General features: G+C 44.4%; 1 protein-coding gene across 2 annotated transcripts in view; it reads right to left on the bottom strand.

Annotated features, from left to right (window-relative positions):
• The window catches only part of LOC144792903 (cytochrome P450 2J2-like), a 116857-nt gene extending 98440 nt beyond the window's left edge, over nucleotides 1–18417 (bottom strand). The window contains exons 1-2 of one of the 2 annotated variants that reach the window (XM_078668107.1): nucleotides 18141–18417; nucleotides 17732–18021 (exon numbers count right to left, since the gene is read on the bottom strand). In XM_078668107.1, the coding sequence (XP_078524233.1) occupies nucleotides 17732–17902 (171 nt within the window). In that variant the 5' untranslated portion in view covers nucleotides 17903–18021; nucleotides 18141–18417. Of the gene's footprint in view, nucleotides 1–17731 lie in introns of both variants that reach the window. The other variant, XM_078668106.1, reaches the window with a different exon arrangement.
• Between the last annotated feature and the right edge of the window lie 1329 nt (nucleotides 18418–19746).

The following is a 19746-nucleotide window of genomic DNA, read 5'->3' as shown; positions in this document are numbered from 1 at the left end:
AGTGTTTGACTGAGAGAAAAACATCAGTCAGAGAGCCTTTGTTTGCCTCGGAATGTAGTGTGGAGTCCTTGTGCTACCAGTAAGCTAATATAATTAAGTTCTTGGTTATCGGCCAAGGGCACTCCAGAAGGTTGTAAACTTAATCTTTCCCAGAGTGGCTTTCACGTACTTGACCCAAGGTATTCTACTGGAATCTACATTACTATGGGCCTCACTTACAAGGCCATTGCAGCACCTGTGTGTAGGTTGTTTTGATGCACCAGTGGCGCAGTATGCCTATATTTATACGGTCATGTAAAGTCACCTTGCGTGACTTTTCATGGCCTTGTAAATATCGGTCCCTTTCACGCATTACTCTGCTTGAAAGGGGCGTTCCATGGGTGTTGCTGTAGGTGTGCCCACACAACATCCATGGGACCTGATGCATTCCCAGATTTACAAAGTTTTGTAAAGGCAGGAATATATCAGAATTCTACACCTCCCCAGGGGAGGCATAGGAGTGGCACAATGAAGAGAAATACTTGTATTTGTCCTCGTTTTTTCCTCTTTCTATGCTTGCTGGATTCTGCAGCACACATAGAAGAAGAAAATGCCATCAATGATTGGTTTTGTGCAGGGGCTCTTCACCTGATGGTAGATGCAGTTCCAAATCACCACAAGATCAGACACACCCATGGTCTCCTGGGAAAAGGAGTAGCCCTCTTACAAATCCACTGGTCCTATTACGATCCGGTATTGGGCTCTTATCTTCATTTGGTTGGTATCTGTGTCTCATTAAAATAAAAATACACGGACACGAGCCATCTTGTTAGTTTCACATATTAAAGCGACTGATAAATTGAAACTAGTCTGTTTTTAATAATTTTATTAGGTGCATGTTCTTAATTTATGTATATTATTTGATATATGGCTGACACACTGTAATGTATATTTTTATATATATAAATATTAATACATTTTTTCATAACAACGTGATAGAGTCAAACAGTTTTTAAATGTGTTAAAATTGCTCACTGTACATGCATTTTTAGTGCATTTCCATTCAGCCTAGAGGAGTATATTTGGGGTTTCTATGCTTAAAGCTTTCACAAAAGGGAATCGATTTTTGTCCTTAACACAAACAGTCATGTCTCTTTTGGCAGTGTAGGGTGATTTTATGTGTATTTTGTGGTAGGAAATGAATTATGACAAAAGCAAGAGTAAGCAGTTCCCTCTAGAGTAGATGAGTATTCCCTGGTCCTGATGAAATGCCAAGATCCAACTGGACGATTTTGGGCATGAAACATGTCGACCACCTTCACCTTATACACATCACCCAGAGCACAAGCGGGTATAGTTTCCCCGCTTCAGCCATGACTCTTCAGTCTGTTGTTTTTACTCATAGCATAGGAACCCAGTGAATAGAATTTCTTTTTAGGATTCCCATTGCTATTTTGAAACCATACTATTCTTTTTCTCATCTCCACTCAGTACACATATGTCCCACCACCACTTTTTAGCCTTGCGTCAGCAACCAGAGAAGACCTCCTGCAAAGAGCCCCCATGCGGGGCCCATTGGGTATTGCAGCGCCGACCCAACGAGGAGCTGTCCGATGATGAAGTATGACACCCTTCGGGGTGTGTGAGGGCTCTTGCTCATAATTTGAGCTATTCCATCTTCACCTTTTCTTCTCCTTATGAAGACCTGGTATCTACAACTTTACCCCCCTCCACCGTAGGAACTGCATACCTTAGCTTTTGTCATAGCTACCTGGGGCCTGTAAGTTGGACCTTTAAAGCCCCAGTTCATCCTTTTGAGATAAGAAATTAATTATGTCATCAGACATTTATATTTCTTTTGATAACAATAGTAGCACACCCTAAAGGGAACATAGGCTAATATATAGTTTCTAGCCATACATGGGTGACAAAATTAGCATTTAATAAGGAAACCCTTGTACACCAACATTTTCCTTAAAGTTGTATGCATGCATGAATCAATACATTACAGTAAATGACTCTGCACACCTAAATACTTTCTTTCAGTGATAAAGCCAAAGTAAAAAGTGCATGTGGAAGGGGAAAAGAAAATCTCTTAGTTAAAATCAGTTGAAACCTTCCAGGACATGGTGCTGTTATATTTAACAATATCAACTGAAAAGAAGTATCTGCCACTCATTGTAGAGAGACATACAGCTGTGAATATATAACAAAATGGGAAAATAGGTTGCTTCTTCAGAATGCTCAAAAATGTAGTCAAATCCACTTGCATATTTCATTGTAAGAAATGCTCAGCCATAAATGATTCTAAGAAAATAATGAGGGTGTCAGTTATATAAATGCACAAAAATGGAAATTATGGGAGGTTTCCGATGAGGCCTCCGCATGACTCACCTTCATCAATTGACTATTTCATATTACAGTCTCTGACGAGTTGTTCTTCAAGTAAAAAGTGAAGACAGATTGCCATAAAAGCAATTTTGGGGCATGTCAATGAGAGGTTTGTGTCACGTTTGCACCATGTAAAGTGGTATAAGCATGATACAAACCTCTAAGTCAGATTTATAAAGACATGCAAAGCCACTTTGTATGGGTTCAAAAATATGGAGTAAGGCAATGTAGTGCAAATCGCTGCATTGCCTTACTCTGAGCAAGTGATGTGTTCCATGGGTGTTGTGTGCCCACGCAACTCCCATGATTTATGATGCATTCCCAGATTTACAAGGACTTGTAAACCTGAGAATGCACCAAACTCTTATGCCTCCCCAGGTGAGGCGTACTGAGGAGAAATATATTTATTTCTCAATGTGTTTTCCACTTTCTATTGTGCTATGTTCTACATTCTGCAGCACAAAAGTGGAAAAGCCTCCCAGGAATATTTTTGAGCATGGAGGTACCTCTTCTTGCACAAAATAAATCCTGCCTACAACACAGGGGAAAGGACAGGAATGTGCCATATTGGATAAATATGGTGCATTCTTGCCCATTTCCAGTGATGCAGGGCAGTGAAGCAAGGTGACTTGCTATGCTGCCCTGTGTCACTAATTTCATAAATATGCCCTTTTGTGTTTTGGAGAGTTGACACAAGAAGTGACGGCAGTGGCTGACCTCATAACGCTAGGGTGTAAGGAAGTGGTGCCGTGGGACAGTGAATTTCACTGATCAACTCAAACCTGTGCTGTAGCACTTCTTATATGGGAAACAAAGAAATGTAAAAAGGTACGCCTAGTCATGCGAACTTGGCTGCCAACAAAAGCTGGCTGAATGAGCATCACAGTAAGTCAAACTGTAGGCAACCCATCTCTCTCTATATAGTGCACCACAATGGGGTACACTGTGCAGAGAGGGCGAAGAGACCCTTATTGGTTTACAGAGGCAAAAGTAGATAATACAATGCTCTATTTTGCAGTAGTGTGGGCGAGCAGTTAGGCATATCAGAGGGTAGTTCTAGGCATTTGTTTGTGCTTACAGAGGCAATAAATGTTACTATTGATTGATACTGACACTCAAGGAATTAAGTTGAGACCAAATTAGAAAAATAGCACTCTTTTTATACATATTTAGCCCATAAACTTCAGGTATAAGGTAAACACTTTTTGCAATACGATAAATCACCGAAACATACAATCATCACAGTTGTGCGCAGTTAATCAGAATATATTTTACTAGCAGCCCATCCCAACGTCGTCCGGGGGAGAAAAGTAATGTGTTAAAAAATATTATAAAGCTTTTAATATTTCTCGGTACACAACATTTTTGGTTTCATTTGATTGTGGACGTAGAATAAATTGGTTTTGCAAATTTCCAGACCTTGAAAGAGCAACATATAACTGCCCATGAGTGAAACAGTCTTCTCGTAAGTCAATGCCTATAACTTTGTATGTTTGTCCTTGAGATTTGTTAATAGTAGAAGCCAAAGCAATGTTAATAGGGAACTGCAAGCGTTTAAATTGAAATGGTAGATCATTTGGGATCATGGGTATGTGTGGAATGTGTGCTAAGTGTCCTGCGGCAGGGCCAGAGAGAATAGTAGCTTTAATGACATAGGGTAAAAGACTTATAACTTGTAGTCGTGTCCCATTGCATAGGTTGCGTAATAACATGATGGGAATCCCAACTTTAATTTGTAGTACATGAGGTGGAAGTCCGGATGGGTTAAGTGAGTTTAGGAATTCTTGAGGATAATGCACGGCGTCTTCAGTTTCTAATACTGTATCAATGGATTTATAGACTTTTGTGTCTCCTGGTAATTGAAGTAGTATGTGTTCATTGATATGGTTGACACTTGAGTTTCTGGGTGCAACTATAGCTCTTTCGCAAAAGTCTTTTGTAGCAATTTGCTCTATGTCCGGGTATACATGTTGTATGAGTTCCTGTAAAGTAGACACTGGCGTACCAAATTTGTGAATATTAATATTGTCGTTATTGGTAGGTACTTCACCATTACCAAGTTGTAGTAGAAGATCAGCAAAGTGACTATCTCCACCACCTAAATGTGTCCTCATGTTAGTGCGTAATGTGAGAGTTTGAACACAGTCCCAGAGTTGTGATGCTTTTAAGCATGCTTTTAGTATGTCCGCACGTGTTCCTCTTGGAACAACAGAAAGAGTTTGTCTGAAGTCTCCAGCAAACACAAAAGTAACACCAATCAAAAAGGGGAGCGAGGTTGGCCTAACGGCTAAGGCGCTCGACCTCGGACCTGGGGATCTGGGTTCGAGTCTCGGTAATGATGCCAAAAACCTCCTGTGATTCTGGGCAAATCACTTAATCTCCCCGTGCCTAAAAAAAATTAAAGTGTGTCCTCATGTAACGTAACTGGTGCTATGTAAAGCGCTCTGATACCTGATTCGGTTCGGGTCTAGTTCGCGCTATATAAAACTCTGCAAAAAAAAAAAAACACCATCCATTACGGTATTAACATTTCGAATGTCTTGTAGAGTTCTATTGACGGCGTCTATATGTGCGCGGTGTGTCATAGTACATTCGTCCCACACGATAAGAGAGACTCTTTGAAGCAGTGTTCCTAAGGGTCCATGTTTGCGTACAGAGCACGTTGACTCTTTTTCCACTGAAACATTTAATTGTAGTTTAAACGTTGAATGTGCAGTTTTCCCACCAGTTAGCAAAGTAGCACGTATTCCCCGAAGATGCTACAGCAAGAGCCAATAGTCCTGAAGAGCGTATTTTAGCTAGTATGAGGTTTATTAAGTACGTTTTCCCTGTTCCTCCCGGTGCATCTAAGAAGAATATTTTACCTTCTTTACTTTCCACACTTTGAACAATGGTGTTGTATGCAACAGTTTGATCCGGAACTAAGTTTGGTAAATGTTGTTCAACGTATTGATGGATGTTATAATTAGAATGTAGTATTTGAGTGTGTTTGTTATTGTTATGTATCGTTCTATAACTTTCTGGCAGTTTGAAATCTTTTAAAGATTTCTCATTTAGTTCATAGAGGGAGTCTTCTATTGCTATGAGTCCTTGGTTAAAGATGTCATTAGTGAATGGTATTGAGTCATCATGTGTTTCTTGTTGTTTTCTGTGTAGTATATCCTCACATAAATGTTCTTTGTATTCCTCCCATAAAGACATAGGATCCGAAGGGTTACAGAATAACAGAATAGTAACAAATAATTGGCGTAGTTGATTTGGGCAATCTGAAAGGGCAGCATCACTTAAAGTATGCTTCCAATGTTGGACGTCTTCAATGAGTCCAAGTGATTTACATGCAGCTTGGTAGGTAGGCATTAATTGTCAATGAACGGTTAAAAGACTTTCAAAGCTTGTAGGTCCCCGAACATGTTGTAAAAGAATGGGTAAATAGAAGCACTCAGATTGGTTTGGGTGAATAGTGTACATTCTCCCAAGAGCCGAGTCCTTTTTTACTCCAGGGGGGCCTAATACGTCAATACCACGTTTCCTCCGTGTGAAAGTATTTTTTCCCCAGATATAGTATTGTGGAACCTCTTGGTGTAGCAATGTTTTAACAAAAGTGTCAGTGGCACACAATTTAAAGAAGGCAGTAAGTGTTGTAGGTGTTGGATTTTCTGCTCCTCGGTTCATTGTTTTTTCATTAAAATATACTCTTTGTCCATTTGGCAGATGTACAGCTAACGTCTATCATGCCTCCTTGTGTAATGGTTTTGAGGCTTGCTATAATTGATTATTTCACTGTCTGCCCCCTGTGCGCCCCTTCCAACAACAGTGCATAATTGATTATTCCACTGTCTGCCCCCTGTGCAGCCCCTTCCAACAACAGTGCGTAATTGATTATTTCACTGTCTGCCCCCTGTGCAGCCCCTTCCAACCACAGTGCGTAATTGATTATTTCACTGTCTTCCCCCTGTGCAGCCCCTTCCAACAACAGTGCGTAATTGATTATTTCACTGTCTGCCCCCTGTGCAGCCCCTTCCAACAACAGTGCGCGAGTACGGCAATGGCGTTTAAGGAGCGAACATGATGCCTTGTGTGAAAGAGGCTTGTTCGCCGTTATTCTGTCCCTGGCTAAAGAGGCTTGTTCTCCGTTATTCTGTCCCTGGCTAAAGAGGCTTGTTCTCCGTTATTCTGTCCCTGGCTAAAGAGGCTTGTTCTCCGTTATTCTGTCCCTGGCTAAAGAGGCTTGTTCTCCATTATTCTGTCTCTGGCTAAAGAGGGTTGTTTTCCGTTATGATGTCCCTGGGCGCCCCCTGTGTATCCCCTTTGAAGAACAGTGCGTGACTACGGAATTGGCGTTTGATGCCTCAATGGCTTGTGTAAATTGCGGTGCAATTTTTTGGTAGCGTGTGAGAAATGTCTTGCTCCGTTGTTTGCCCGCGTTAGTGGCCCTGACAGCAATAATGCTCCTAGGATTCACGTGGGGTTTGACCAATGCCTGAATGTGTTTCGGAAATTTGTTTAAAAAAAATATATGATACTTGTGTGATTGCTTGCGTGATTGGTTATTTGTGTAATGTGTGTGGCGCAATTGATTGTTCACTGGAAGGCGTGGTGCTTGCGTGATTGGGTATTTGTGTAAGGTGTGTGGCGCCATTGGTTGTTTGCTGGAATGCTTGTTGCCGCGATTGGATAGTTGTTCAATGTTGTTTGCTGTGAGGCACGGGCAAGAGTGTTGCGCGATTGGATGCTTGTGTGGCTTGGATGGATCGTCTTGTATTACCGGCCCTTTTCGTCCCGAAGCCACGCCCCTTTGTTTATGTTGGCTCGGAACCCTGCAGACTCAGTGAGTATTAAGTTATCGGAATGCACATTCCGATTTTGCACATTTTACGATGTTTATGTCCTGAAGTGGACGTGCATAAAACGTTGTCTATTGTTTGCACATATTAGAAAATCGATGTTTATGTCCTGAAGTGGACGTGCATAAAACGTTGTCTATTGTTTGCACATATTAGAAAATCGATGATTATGTCCTGAAGTGGACGTGCATAAAACGGTGTTTATTGTGTGTGGTTGCAGAACCTGTTGGTTGCTGTGTTGTGTGTGTGCTTGTGTGTGGTTGCAGAATCTGTTGTTGTGTGTGTGCTTGAGTGCTTGAAACCGAGTGAATGGGACATGCCCCTTTACCAATGTTACTGCCCACATTGAGAACAACGCCCACAAGGAACTACTTTCTCTGGAATGTTGTTTGCCCTTCGTAATTTATATGTTGTAGAAATGTATAGCCTATGTCCATCTCCTGGACCTCCCCTTTCCAACGCTGTATTGGGTGTTGTGATTGACGTTGTACTTCTGGAGTTTACCCGCCTCAAAGGTTCCCAGTTATCGCTTTATAATAGTAGTATAGATATGGAAGGAAAAAGCCAATTGGAAAAAAGCAATGCAGGACAGGTATTGTGTGTCTACACTTTCGGAAATCAGAAGGATCAGGACTAAGGTCCAAAGTGCCAAAGCCAAGCTCTCTGGAGCTTCCTGGATTTCTCAGGAAACAAGGAAAACAAGGACTTTGTAGTGGGTGTGCTACGAAGCCAGGGGGCCATCTATAAAAGCAACACAAAGGGGACTTCCTGGCAAGTCTAAGGGCTCTCAAGGGAAAGTAGAGATTGCAAGTGCTCTGGGGCCTTGGGAGCATAGCAGGTTTGTAGATGCCCAGGACAGCTCAAACTTTTTTATATCAACTCCCTAAAAGTCTATAAAAAGTCGATTATGACAGCTAAAACGGTCTACTTCTCTCAAAAAATAATGGATTCCCACAGCAAAACCAAGGACATTTTTGCAATCGTCAATGAGCTCTCTTTGCCCGATAGGGTCACCCTTCAACCTCAACCCACCCAAATTCTATGCGACTCGCTCAACTCATATTTTATTGACAAAATCATCACCATAAAAAACAATATCCCGACCACTGCATCTTCTCTTCCTCCTTCCCTTCTCCCCAGGAACCCTAACACCCTGTCGGAGTTTCCTCTGATCTCCCTTCAGGAATTTTCCTCTCTTCTTTCCAAAGTCAGCTCAGGCTCCCCTAACGACTGCTGTCCTCCATCGATCCTGAGAGAAGCTTTTCTTGCCTGTCCGGGCCCCCCACTGGCATTACTCAATAACTCCCTTGCTATCGGGGAGGTCCCCCGTTCCTTCAAACAAGCAGCTGTTCTTCCTATTTTAAAAAAAAACAATGCGGACCCCACAATTTTAAGTAATTATCGTCCCATTTCCCTCCTTCCCTACTTAGGCAAGATCTTAGAGACCTATGTTACCCGCTGCCTGAGTTCCTTCATAGAAAAATCCTCCTTCGTCGACCCCCAACAAGCCGGTTTCAGACCCCTCCACTCAACTGAGGCGGTCATTGTAGCAGTCATGGACGCCCTTAGGAAAGGTGCCGATAAAAACATCTCTCAGGCCCTTATCCTTCTAGACCTTTCGGCTGCATTCGACACGGTCGATCACGCTATCTTGATCGACCGTGTCCACAATGCTGGCATTCAGGGGGTGGCCCTTAACTGGCTCAGATCATTCCTGGACCAGCGCTCACAAGCTGTTCACCTGTCTACTTTCTCCGCACCTCTCACATCTCTTTCTTGTGGTGTTCCCCAAGGTTCTGCACTATCCCCTCTTTTATTCAATTTATATCTTCAACCTCTACTCACGTCCCTCCGTAATTCCCCTATCACAATTTTCAACTATGCGGATGATCTTCAGTTAATTTTTCCAATTGATTCTTCTCCCTCCACCCGTCTTAATTTTCAGTCCACTTTGCTGACTATTGCTGAGTGGATGTACCACAGCCAATTAAAATTGAACCCCACAAAAACAGAACTTGTACTCATAGGGGGTCCCACTCACCCCTGGAATTCCACCTTCTGGCCAATCGCCCTGGGGGCGGCACCCACTCCTGTGAGAACAGTGAAGAGTCTGGGGGTGATTATCTCTGAAGACCTTTCGATGAGACCTCAAATCAACTCGGTCACCTCATCCTGCTTTTTCCATCTTAGGCGGATACGCAAAATCAGCTGGTTTCTTACCAGGGAGGCCTTAATCCAAGTCATCATCGCCCTTATCACCTCCAGGCTCGATTACGCCAATACGCTGTATGCAGGTATTCCCGCATGCCACCTACATCGGCTGCAGCTGGTGCAGAATCAGGCAGCCCGCCTGATTTTCCGCCAGCCTAAACACCAGCACGTCACTCCCCTCTTGTGCAGTCTTCACTGGCTTCCGGTCTCTAAGCGCTGCATTTTCAAGCTGGCATGTTCAGTTTTCAAAGCCCTCTCCGAGGCAGCTCCGGCCTTTATCTCATCCGCCTTGACACGTCACATCCCCCTCCGAGCTCTTCGCTCTGCATCACTCAACCTCCTAGTGGTACCCAAATACAAACGCAAAAAACACGGCGGTTTGAGCTTCTCTGTTTTGGCCCCTGTCACCTGGAACTCCCTGCCACCTACACTTCGTCTATGTCCCAGTTATGACTGCTTCCGCAGTTTATTAAAAACCCGGCTCTTCCAGTCTGCCTATAACTAACCCTCCCCATCCTTGATCACTGTATTTGTCAAGAGCGCCATGAAACCATTGGTGAAAGTGCGCGGTATAAATAATTTTAACGTAACGTAACGTAACAGATGGGCTGGGCGCAGTGCAGATGGGCAGCTGAACAACGACGCACAAAGTTTAACTTCACATTCAGGGGCTGGCACCTTGGAGCTGTGACTCTGGAGCTTATGGGCTACTGCAGAGGTGGGTTTCCAGAGGCCTGAAGTCCTCCCTAGTGTGCTTGCTCACTGTAAAGTTGGAATCCGCCTAGACTCGGTTTTGTATGTTTTTGCAGAAGGGGGTCTGTTACCCTGAGTATTGGTGCCTTGCAACTCTGGTGGGTTTTGGGGCCTCAAGACTTGGCACAGAGGCCTGAGTGGACCCTCCAGAGCAGGCCTAGCTTCTGATGGCACTCAGAGACATTGGTCGGGCTGGAAAGCTGGACAACTCTGGACCAGAATTTGCTGTTTATGGTGCCTGCAGCTGGAGGGAGATAGTATCTCTCTCTCGAGGGTGTTCTTTAGCGATTTATCTGATAACACTCTGAGGTTTGTGGAGGCCACACAATGATGTGATGAGCTGGACAAAGTTGATTGTTGAGTTCTATGGCAGCAAGCAGTAGTTTGTGCCCAAAATCCACCACAAGGTCTGCAGTTCTACATCGAACAGTATTTCTTTGGTTGTCGTCTTCTTGTGTCCATGGAATCTAAGTTTCAGGGTCTGGGGAAGCCACCTAAATAGTAAATTTAGAAGTGTTTACAAGGGAGTGAAAGGTAGTGCCCAATGGGCCCCTGGCCTGGGGTGTCTACACCCTCTTTTTTGCCCACCTCCTATAGGAGGGTAACAGAGCCCTAACCCTGACTGGAGAAATCCCACTATCTTCGAGATGGTGGGCACTGGAAAATGTGCTTCACCTCACCTCCAGCACCTGAGGGGTGGAGTTGACTTTCTTGGTTTTCCCACCTGTCTTCCCTTTAAAAGGGGTGAGGACAGGAGGGGGTGCCGTGTCCTTTTATCAGTAGAGGCTGGGGTATTCTTTGAAGTTTCCTGTCACAGACATCTCTTCCTGACCAGGGAAAGGTGTGAACACCTCGCCTAGAGCAGGCTTTTTTCTCAACCTCTGTGCGCACTGACACTCACCCTTTGAGGTCAGAACTCTGTCTGGTGATAACAAACCGGTTTAAGTCATAAGTCATAGGATTTTGGTAAGAGCAACATATCACCCAAGGGTCACAAAGCGCTAGCGAAAAAGCTGGTGAAGGGAAAGAAAGACGACAACAGGAGAGGAGAGTGATCAGAACAGCCAAGTTTTTAACCTTTTCTGGAACTGTTTGTGATCGATGACCATACGAAGTTGCAATGGAAGCTTGTTCCGGAAAGCAGGGACCAGATGAGAAATAGATCTACCACCATTCCTGGCAGTACGAATCCTGAGGGAAGTGAGAAGAAGTTTGGTTCCTGACCTAAGGGTCCTGTTAGGTAAGTACCAGTTAAGTTTTTTGGCAAAGTAACTAGGCCTGTTTCCATTCATTGTCTTATGTACCAGACAGAATATCTTAAAACAGATTAGCTTCCTGATGGGAAGCCAGTGTAGAGCTTTCAGGCTAGGTGCCGACGGGGACCGTGAAGGAAGATTTAGCACCAATCCAGCGGCAGTGTTCTGTAAGACTTGGAGTCTGGCGAGAGGCTCTTCATTGATGGAGGCCAACAGGGCATTTCCGTGGTCGGGCCAACTTAAAAATAGACCCTGGACAAGTGGTTTCCTTGATTCAACTGAGATTCATTGAAAGATTTTACATAGGCTTCGCATCAGTCCATAGCAACTGTCCGTTATATGGTTTAGGTGACCTTTCATAGACAGCTTGTTGTCGATCTTCACTCCAAGGGTTGTGTACCACCTGTCGCTCCAGTTGGGCACATGCCGGACCACGTATCACCATGTCAGGGTCCCTATGCACCCATATCCCCAGGTATTTCACAGGGACCAAAGACCATTCCAGGGAATATTCTGGATCGTGAGGTGTGGTGCACTCCGTAAGCGGTACTATTACCGACTTGGACGAGTTTATCTGTAGCCCAGAGAGCAGACCAAATCGGATAAATTCTTGCAGTATCGCGGCCAAGAAAGTGCGAGGTTCACGTATAAATAGCAACATGTCGTCAGCATACATAGAGATGCTGACTGGGTGGTGGGCGAACCACAATGCTGCAGCCCGATGCACTGACTGATGATGCAGGTTAAAGGTTCAAGAGTCAGTGCAAATAAAAGAGGCGACAGGGGACATCCCTGCCGCGTGCCCCTGGTAAAGCAGACAGGGTCTGATGTGTTGCCCTCTACACGAACACGTGCGTAGGGTTGGTATACAATAATGTTATCCATTGCACAAATATAGGAGGAAAGCACATACGCCGAAGTATGGAAAACAAATAACTCCAATTATTAGAATCAAATGCTTTGGTGGAGTCAAGCATAACAGCTGCTGCCTCCAATCCAGTATGTGAAAAGTAGCGAAAAGAGCACGCAAGTTGTGTGATGTAGAGCGAGTGGGAATAAAGCCAGCTTGGTCTGGGAGGTCTAAGCCCTGCATTAATGGCTGTGGCCTAGTGGCCAACATTTTTAGCCAAAATCTTGGCGTCTTTATTTATAAGTGAGAGCGGCCGGTATGAATTGCAGCTACTGGGTGGTTTGTCTTTCTTGAGTAAAGTGATGATCAGAGCTTCCAGCAGTGTGGGTGGCAGTGTACCGGAGTCAAAGGCCTAAGCGTACATTTCCAAGAGATAGGGCATTAGCTCCTCCGCACACTCTTTGTAGAATTTGCAGGGGAAGCCATCAGGACCCGGGCTTTATTGTTCAGGAGCGCCTTAATGGGTATGCACACTTCCTCTGCCGTAACCGGCTGACCAAGAAACTCCAGCTGGCCATCCGACAACCAGGCTATGGCAGTCTCGGAGAGGTAGGCGTCCAAGTCATCAGGTTCCGTCACCCCCTATGAGGTGTGTAAAGATTCGTATGTGAGTCTAAATCATTCCAAAATCTCAGGGATAGTGTAGTAGTTATGGCTGGTAGCATCAGTGATCTTGGAAATGACCTGCTGCGTCACGCGATCTTTGATTTTAAAGAGTAATCAATAGTTGTGTGTCATCAGTGTATGCCACTGTTTCAAATCCATAGAATCAGATCACCTGGGCCAAAGGTGCCACATAGAGGTTAAAAAACATGGTACGTAGAATGGATCCCTGTGGGACTCCCTTATGTACCTAGCTGTCAGAAACCACACCGCCCAGTTGTATGATTGAAGTTCGGTCAGTTAGATAGTTCTTAAACCAGTCTAGGGACATTCCCCTGACAACCATCTTGCACAGTCGATGCTCTAAAATCCTGTGGGAGATGGTGTCAAAAGTAGCTGACAGGTACAGTAGGACAAGCATGACTGACCACCTGTCTGTCCCTGGTGCTTTTGGTTTTCCTCCATTTGCGTTCGGCTTTCCTAGGGGCTAGTTTCTCGAATTTTAGGGATTCAATAAACCAAGGTGACACTTTGGACTTAAGCTTGACCATTAACCCTGGTGCAGAGATGTCAAGGGCCTGGGTGATTGCCTTCTCAAAGGTGTCCACTGCGTGATCCATATTATCGGTGCTTGTTAGGAGTGGCGGCTGAAGTAGGGAGAAAAGGTAGCTAAACTGACTTTCCTCCAGGGCCTGCTTCAATTTTGTTCACTATTAGGATTGTTGTTAGTAGTAACTATTTGTAAAGCAAATTTTAATGGACTATTGTCGGAACAGATCAAGGGGATAGGGGTTCAACTTTAATATTAGATGTATTAGAGGACAAGAGATCAAGAGTATGGCCAGCCAAGTGGGTGGGTCCGGTCACAGTGTGTTTAGACTAGAAATCAGTTGGCACATGTCAATGTCGGAAAGAAGCTCTATGTAAAAAAATAAATTACCGGTGAGGAGAAAATTGTTGGTTGTTAGTACGTGTGGAACAATAATCACAATCAGGTGATTGCTGAAATTGATTTTAGGGCCGGGAGGTCTGTACACTAGGGTACCTCTTCAGGTTCCCATGGTTTGTTTTTCAATTCTAAACATTCAGAATTCTGATGGAAAAGTTTCCAGGATGCTAATCTTCAAACCAGCTCTGAAGGCTATTGCTAAGCCTCCCTCTACACTGGGATCAACAAGTCTCTGATCCGCAAGCTCCAGACCATACAGAACACTGCAGCCAGACTTTCCCTCCACATTCCTCGAAACGAGCACACCACCCAACACCTACAGAAACTCCACCGGTTCCCCATTGAGAAGAGAGTCACTCTCAAGATACTCACCAACGCCTAAAAATGCATCCACAGCACCGGACCCCAATACCTCAATGAGAGTATCTCCCTCCAAGAGAAACCTCCGATCCGCCGACCTCGCCGAAATCCCACACATCTGCAGAGCCAGAACAGGTGGAAAAACCTTCTCCTACATCGCAACCAAGACCTGGAACTAGCTCCCGCTCAACATCAGACATGCCCCCTCCCTGACCATTTGAGGAAGACTCTCAAGACCTGGCTCTTCGACTGAACCAGGCTGCTTACCCCCCCACCTCAGCGCCTAGAGACCCTCATGGATGAGTAGCGTGCTTACAATTCCCCTGACTGATTGATTGATTCTCTTTTAATATTTCTGTCAAGACTGCTCAGATGGGGTTCTAAGGGAAATCAGTTGCCACATCAGGAAGGGTGGACTCAGGAATCCAGGCTTCAGTAATAAAACATAAGTCTAGCTTCTCTGAGTCCAGCAAACTCCATATCTCAAGAGCATGTTTTGGGATAGAACATGAATTAACCCCTTGCATGCTGATGACGGCCCCCATCCGTCATGCACTACGGTGCTCGTGTACTGATGACGGCTGGGGGCCGTCATGAACCCGCCCACTCGCGATTTTGCCGCACAGGAGCAGAATCGCGGCAGCATGCAAGGGGTTAAAATCGAGCCTAGTTAATTGTTTAGATTGCTCAGCCATGTTTCCATCTACTATGTTTGTAGGCCAGGGTGTGGAGTGAGGGGTATGTTCAGGTTGAGTGTTTTCCGTGATAGCTTTAGGAGGTTGCTATGAGACTTTCTTATGGATTGGCCGAGTGTTGTATATTTAAAGCTTTAAGCTATTCACCCGAGTAGCATTGGACTGCAATTAAATAGGAGTGAAAAGGCCACTAGTAAAAGCCGAAATGAGGGGAAGGGAGAGAAACGAGCAGGGGTCGTGGCGGCTGGTGGCGGTCAGACGTGGACGGGATTGCCTTAGACGAGCCTTCGGCGCTGGTGCGCCGCTGCGTGCATCAGCTGCACATCCGCACCCTTTCCTGCATTAGGAAGGCAAGGCAGGAAAGGGAAAGAAGGAAGCAGCATCTAGGGCCCTAGCTTGCTGCTCGACAGGACACTCACTTCTGGTGCCCAATGAATGGATCCTGCTGAGCAAGTCTCTCAGCTCAAACGGCACTAGCTGTGGCGGAACGGGGACAGCTCAGAGAGAGATAGGTGGGAGAACAAGCGTGTACAATACAATTAAAATGTAATGCAAGCTTTTAAACAGTTTTAGGCAAATGCTACTTGTAATGAAAGACCAAGGAAAACAATTTAAGATTTAAAACGGATGCGTGCAGAGTACATGTTCCTATAACAAGATAACATGTGACCTTCGACAATGAGGATTTCGCTTAGACCAGTTGGTGACCACACTAAGGTTTGGTAGGTTTACAGTGACCCCTCTAAGGGGTCCTCTGAGTGCAATTTGTAATATATCTGACACTTGAATCAGTGCAGGTTTATTAAGATGAGTTGTTTGGTACTAAACATCCCATAATACAGTGCAGCTATCGTGGAGCTGGAGACCTCATAATGACGAATGCCCTGCCCATGTATTTTTTATGGCTTCCTTGTTCACTGACAATATTCAAGAATTCACATGGAAATTGCAAGGGAATATCTGCTCCTGCAGATATGTCCTCACAGGGGATATAATGCAACCTGCCTTAGGGCTATAAGTCCTACTAGAGGGGTGTCTTACCTAGTTCCCATGCAGTGTCTGGAGGCATCGGCACACAGGGATGTGTGCCATGTCGACTCTTTGGTTTGGTCTGCACCAAGGCACACAGTCTGCATTGGCGGCATGCATGGCCTTGGTGAGGGTACCCTAGAGTGACACAATTAGTTCTGATACCCTAGTAGGCCCTCTTCAGTGTCAATGCCCTCTGTACCACGAGTACCATTTACTGGGGCCTTACAAGGGGTACTCAAGTTGCGGGAAACAAAAGGCACGGTTTAGGGAAAGAGCGTCTGGCACAGGGGACCTAGGGCTAGATGTAGGTAATTCTATTTTACCACTTCTTAAATACCGAATTTTACCGATTCGGTATTTAAGAAGTGGTAAAATAGAGGGGGGGATGTAGGTATTTCTGAATCGGTAAATACCGAATCGTTAAGATTCGGTATTTACCGATTCTGTAAATACCGATTCGGTAATGCCCATTGATTCCTATGGGCATTGAAGCCCATAGGAATCAATGGGCAATACCAAATCGGTATTTACCGATTCGGTAAATACCGATTCCAGCAAGGGTGCAGGGTGTGTCACTTTGACACCCTCTAGCACCCCAAATACAGGCATGTGCGCCATGTGGCACACAGACATGCCCTAAGGGCATGTCTGTCTGTCACATGGCATAGGTGTGCATGCACACATGTGCATGCACACCTGAATTCGGTATTTTACCACACAATAGGATTCAGAATTCTGAAGGCCTGTAGCACTGTAAACAGTGCTACCTACATCTTGGATTTACCGAATTGGTAAAATTACCGATTCGGTATTTTACAGATTCTGTAAATTTACCGATTCGGTAAATTTACCGAATCTGTAAAATGATGCCCCTACATCACAAATACCCATTTACCGGTCGCTAACGGCCGAAATCGGCCGTTACCGGTCGGTAAATGGCCACCTACATCTGGCCCCTTGTTGGCAGGGACCTTGTGCACATCCAGTCAAAATGACATCATTTTCCAGGGAAAACGTGGGGGCTAACCATGTTCACAAGAGGCACTTTCCTACACAAACCAAGACGCATATTAATGAGAGGTTTGATCCATGCTTGCACCATTCTACGTTGGACGTGTGTGATGGAAACCTCTAAGTCAGATTTATGAAGCACTTTGTGTGGCTTTGAATGGCTTCTTAAATCTGTAGTAACACACTATGCAGCACACAATTCTAAGTTTCCTTTCTCTGTGCAAGGCAGGTATGGCGTGGGTGTTCTTACGCAATTCCATGTTTTTTTACTCACTTCCAGATTTACCAAACCTATTAAAACTGGGAATGTTTGTTTATGTATGTGTGTGCGTGTATTTTGTTGCTATCCACAGTGAATGACAGATGTAAGAAAAGGTGAGTGACCCAGCTTGGGAATGACAAGTGAGGAAGTATAAAGAAGATTCAAGTGGTTATACTCTCCTACCGTGTCTGGGGGCTGCATGGTCAGAGACAAACTCAGGTGTGTGGCACTGTGATAGACAGGGAAAGAAAGATTCTGTGACCAGTGACATGACTTTAACTGTTTCTTGGAACCAAGTATGAGTTTATGTATGTGTGTGTGTGTGTGTGTGTTGGGTGTGTGGGGGTGTTTGGGTGACTGTGCAATGACTGCTTTTATTTTTTATCAAGTGGGACTGAAACACAACACAGTGAGCTGGGAAACTTTTCAGCACTCAACAGAAGCAACAAAAAAATTGCAAAGGGCTCTTTGGTACCTGCATGAGGGTATCGTAGTGAAGCACAAAGTTCAGGGTCCACAGGTTGCCGATGATGGGCAGCGGAGTCGGTCCCGGAGGGTATCTTCTCCTCAACCACTGAAGCTTGAGGTAATGTGCAATGAGGAGAGTAAAGAACAGACCAATTAACAGCTGAGTGAGTAGCAGCATGGTGGACGCCTGTTTCCGTTCCTTGAGGTTCTTCTGTAGAACGGACCTTTACTTCTATGTTTAAACCACACACTATCCTTCTCTCTAGCCAAGTGTCCTTTATTTCTTGTACACTAACCCTGTATTTATATTCCTGGGTATTTCACTCTCTCTTGGTTTCTCTTTTTATTCTACTCTACTCTTTTGCACATCTTTCTCTGTCCTGAGAATTCTCATTCTCCTTTCTTCTTGTTAACACATCTCTTCCCCAGTTCCACCTTCTTTCTTGTGCTTTGTCTTGCTTTGACTTCCTTCAATTCCGTATTTCTATGCCGCCTGTTTTCCTTTATGTCCAGCCTCAATGTCTGTCATCTCCAGTTTCTATGCTTATCCCCTGCAGCTCTCTCCCACTCTCACAGTAAATAGCAGCGTCTCTTCTCTCCTTGGCCACCGTTCTCACTTTCATATTGTGCAACAGGGTTGTGTATACTTTAGGTTTTATAGCTGATGGCCTTTGATCTAGTTATGATTTTTTTTTTATCACCACTCAGGCTTATCGCTGCTATAAGGAAAATTGCAGTTTCATACCTACCCTAACCTCCTTTGACCTCTTCTAAGGGCGTGCACCTTTAAGAGCAATAAACACAGCATCGTTTCTAGGAATGCATCCAGTGAGTGCTGGCTGTGCCACAAAACCCGACAGCCCAAGTGCGTCCATTTAAGTTGGTAAGGATCACTTACACATAAATGTGCTCCTCAGACACAAAGCATGTGCATTGGGTTCATTGTTAGGAAGCGGCGGCCACATACATGTTAAGTAGTGTGGATATATTTTAAAGTTGGTCTTTTTATCACCTGCCAACATTTGCTATTTCATCACAGCCCTGCTGTCATTTGACCTGACTAAAGTGCATGAAAATGGCCTGGCAGAAAAACAATCTCTCTGGGCTCTGCTCCAGCGTTCACAGGCTGTGCCAGAGAACCTGTCAAATCAAGGGTGTGCATTTACATTGTTCAACACCATTTTAATGTAAACATCCATTTAAATTTAAATCCAGTCTTCAGCCAGAATCATGTAAGATTCACGTTGTTTGTTTTATGGAAAATTAATTAAAAAGTGCATCAAACATTAAATTGGAAAGCAAAATGTACCACTTTAGAACTGATGTCAGAGGCAGAAGCAAAAAAAGGGCGATATACTTAATTCAGAATGAGGGGGGAGGAGGACAAATCAGTGATCTCCCCTTTATTTAAAATTGATTGAGAGGCTATTGAGCTGAATCACAAAACTATTCTAACGAAGGCGTATATATAGCATGGCTAAAAAAAAAAACATAATTTGAACACACGGAAAGCAGATGCTACTCACAAAAGGAAACAAATACTGGAAAAATCAATAGGTTGTTTTGTTTAGAAGAAGCAGTGGCCTTCAAAACATTCATGCACTTCAAGAGCTGCAGTCAGCACTTTACTGATGCAGACTGTAGTATCTTAAGCTGTAACTAGAGGTCCCTCAAGTCTGACACCACCTGAGAATTGCTTGTGATAAACTTGCGGTAAATTCACCGTAAATGGGCTGAGAGTGCTAACTGCCAGGGTCTGCCTTTAGGAATAAGCCACTGCTGCAAATCTAGGATATAAGGCTCTGGGCTGATTACACGTGAAAAAGTGAGGACACGCATATGCGTTCATGTGGGGGCAAATGCGCCTGAGGTACTAATGTATTGCGTATCCCAGAATCTGCACACAGGTAGTCTATCACAGAAGAGACTTTTCAAAGATTGATACGAGTATGGGGTGGGCCTTATAACGCGAGTGGGCATTCATAGTGTAGGTCTCCAGGGCTTACTGAACATCTGTGGTGC

Source organism: Lissotriton helveticus, chromosome 11 (assembly GCF_964261635.1).
Source record: "Lissotriton helveticus chromosome 11, aLisHel1.1, whole genome shotgun sequence".
In the NCBI taxonomy this organism is placed as follows: Eukaryota; Metazoa; Chordata; class Amphibia; order Caudata; family Salamandridae; genus Lissotriton; species Lissotriton helveticus.
Note: the sequence above shows the minus strand (reverse complement) of the source record. Positions and strands in the feature narration are given on the sequence as shown.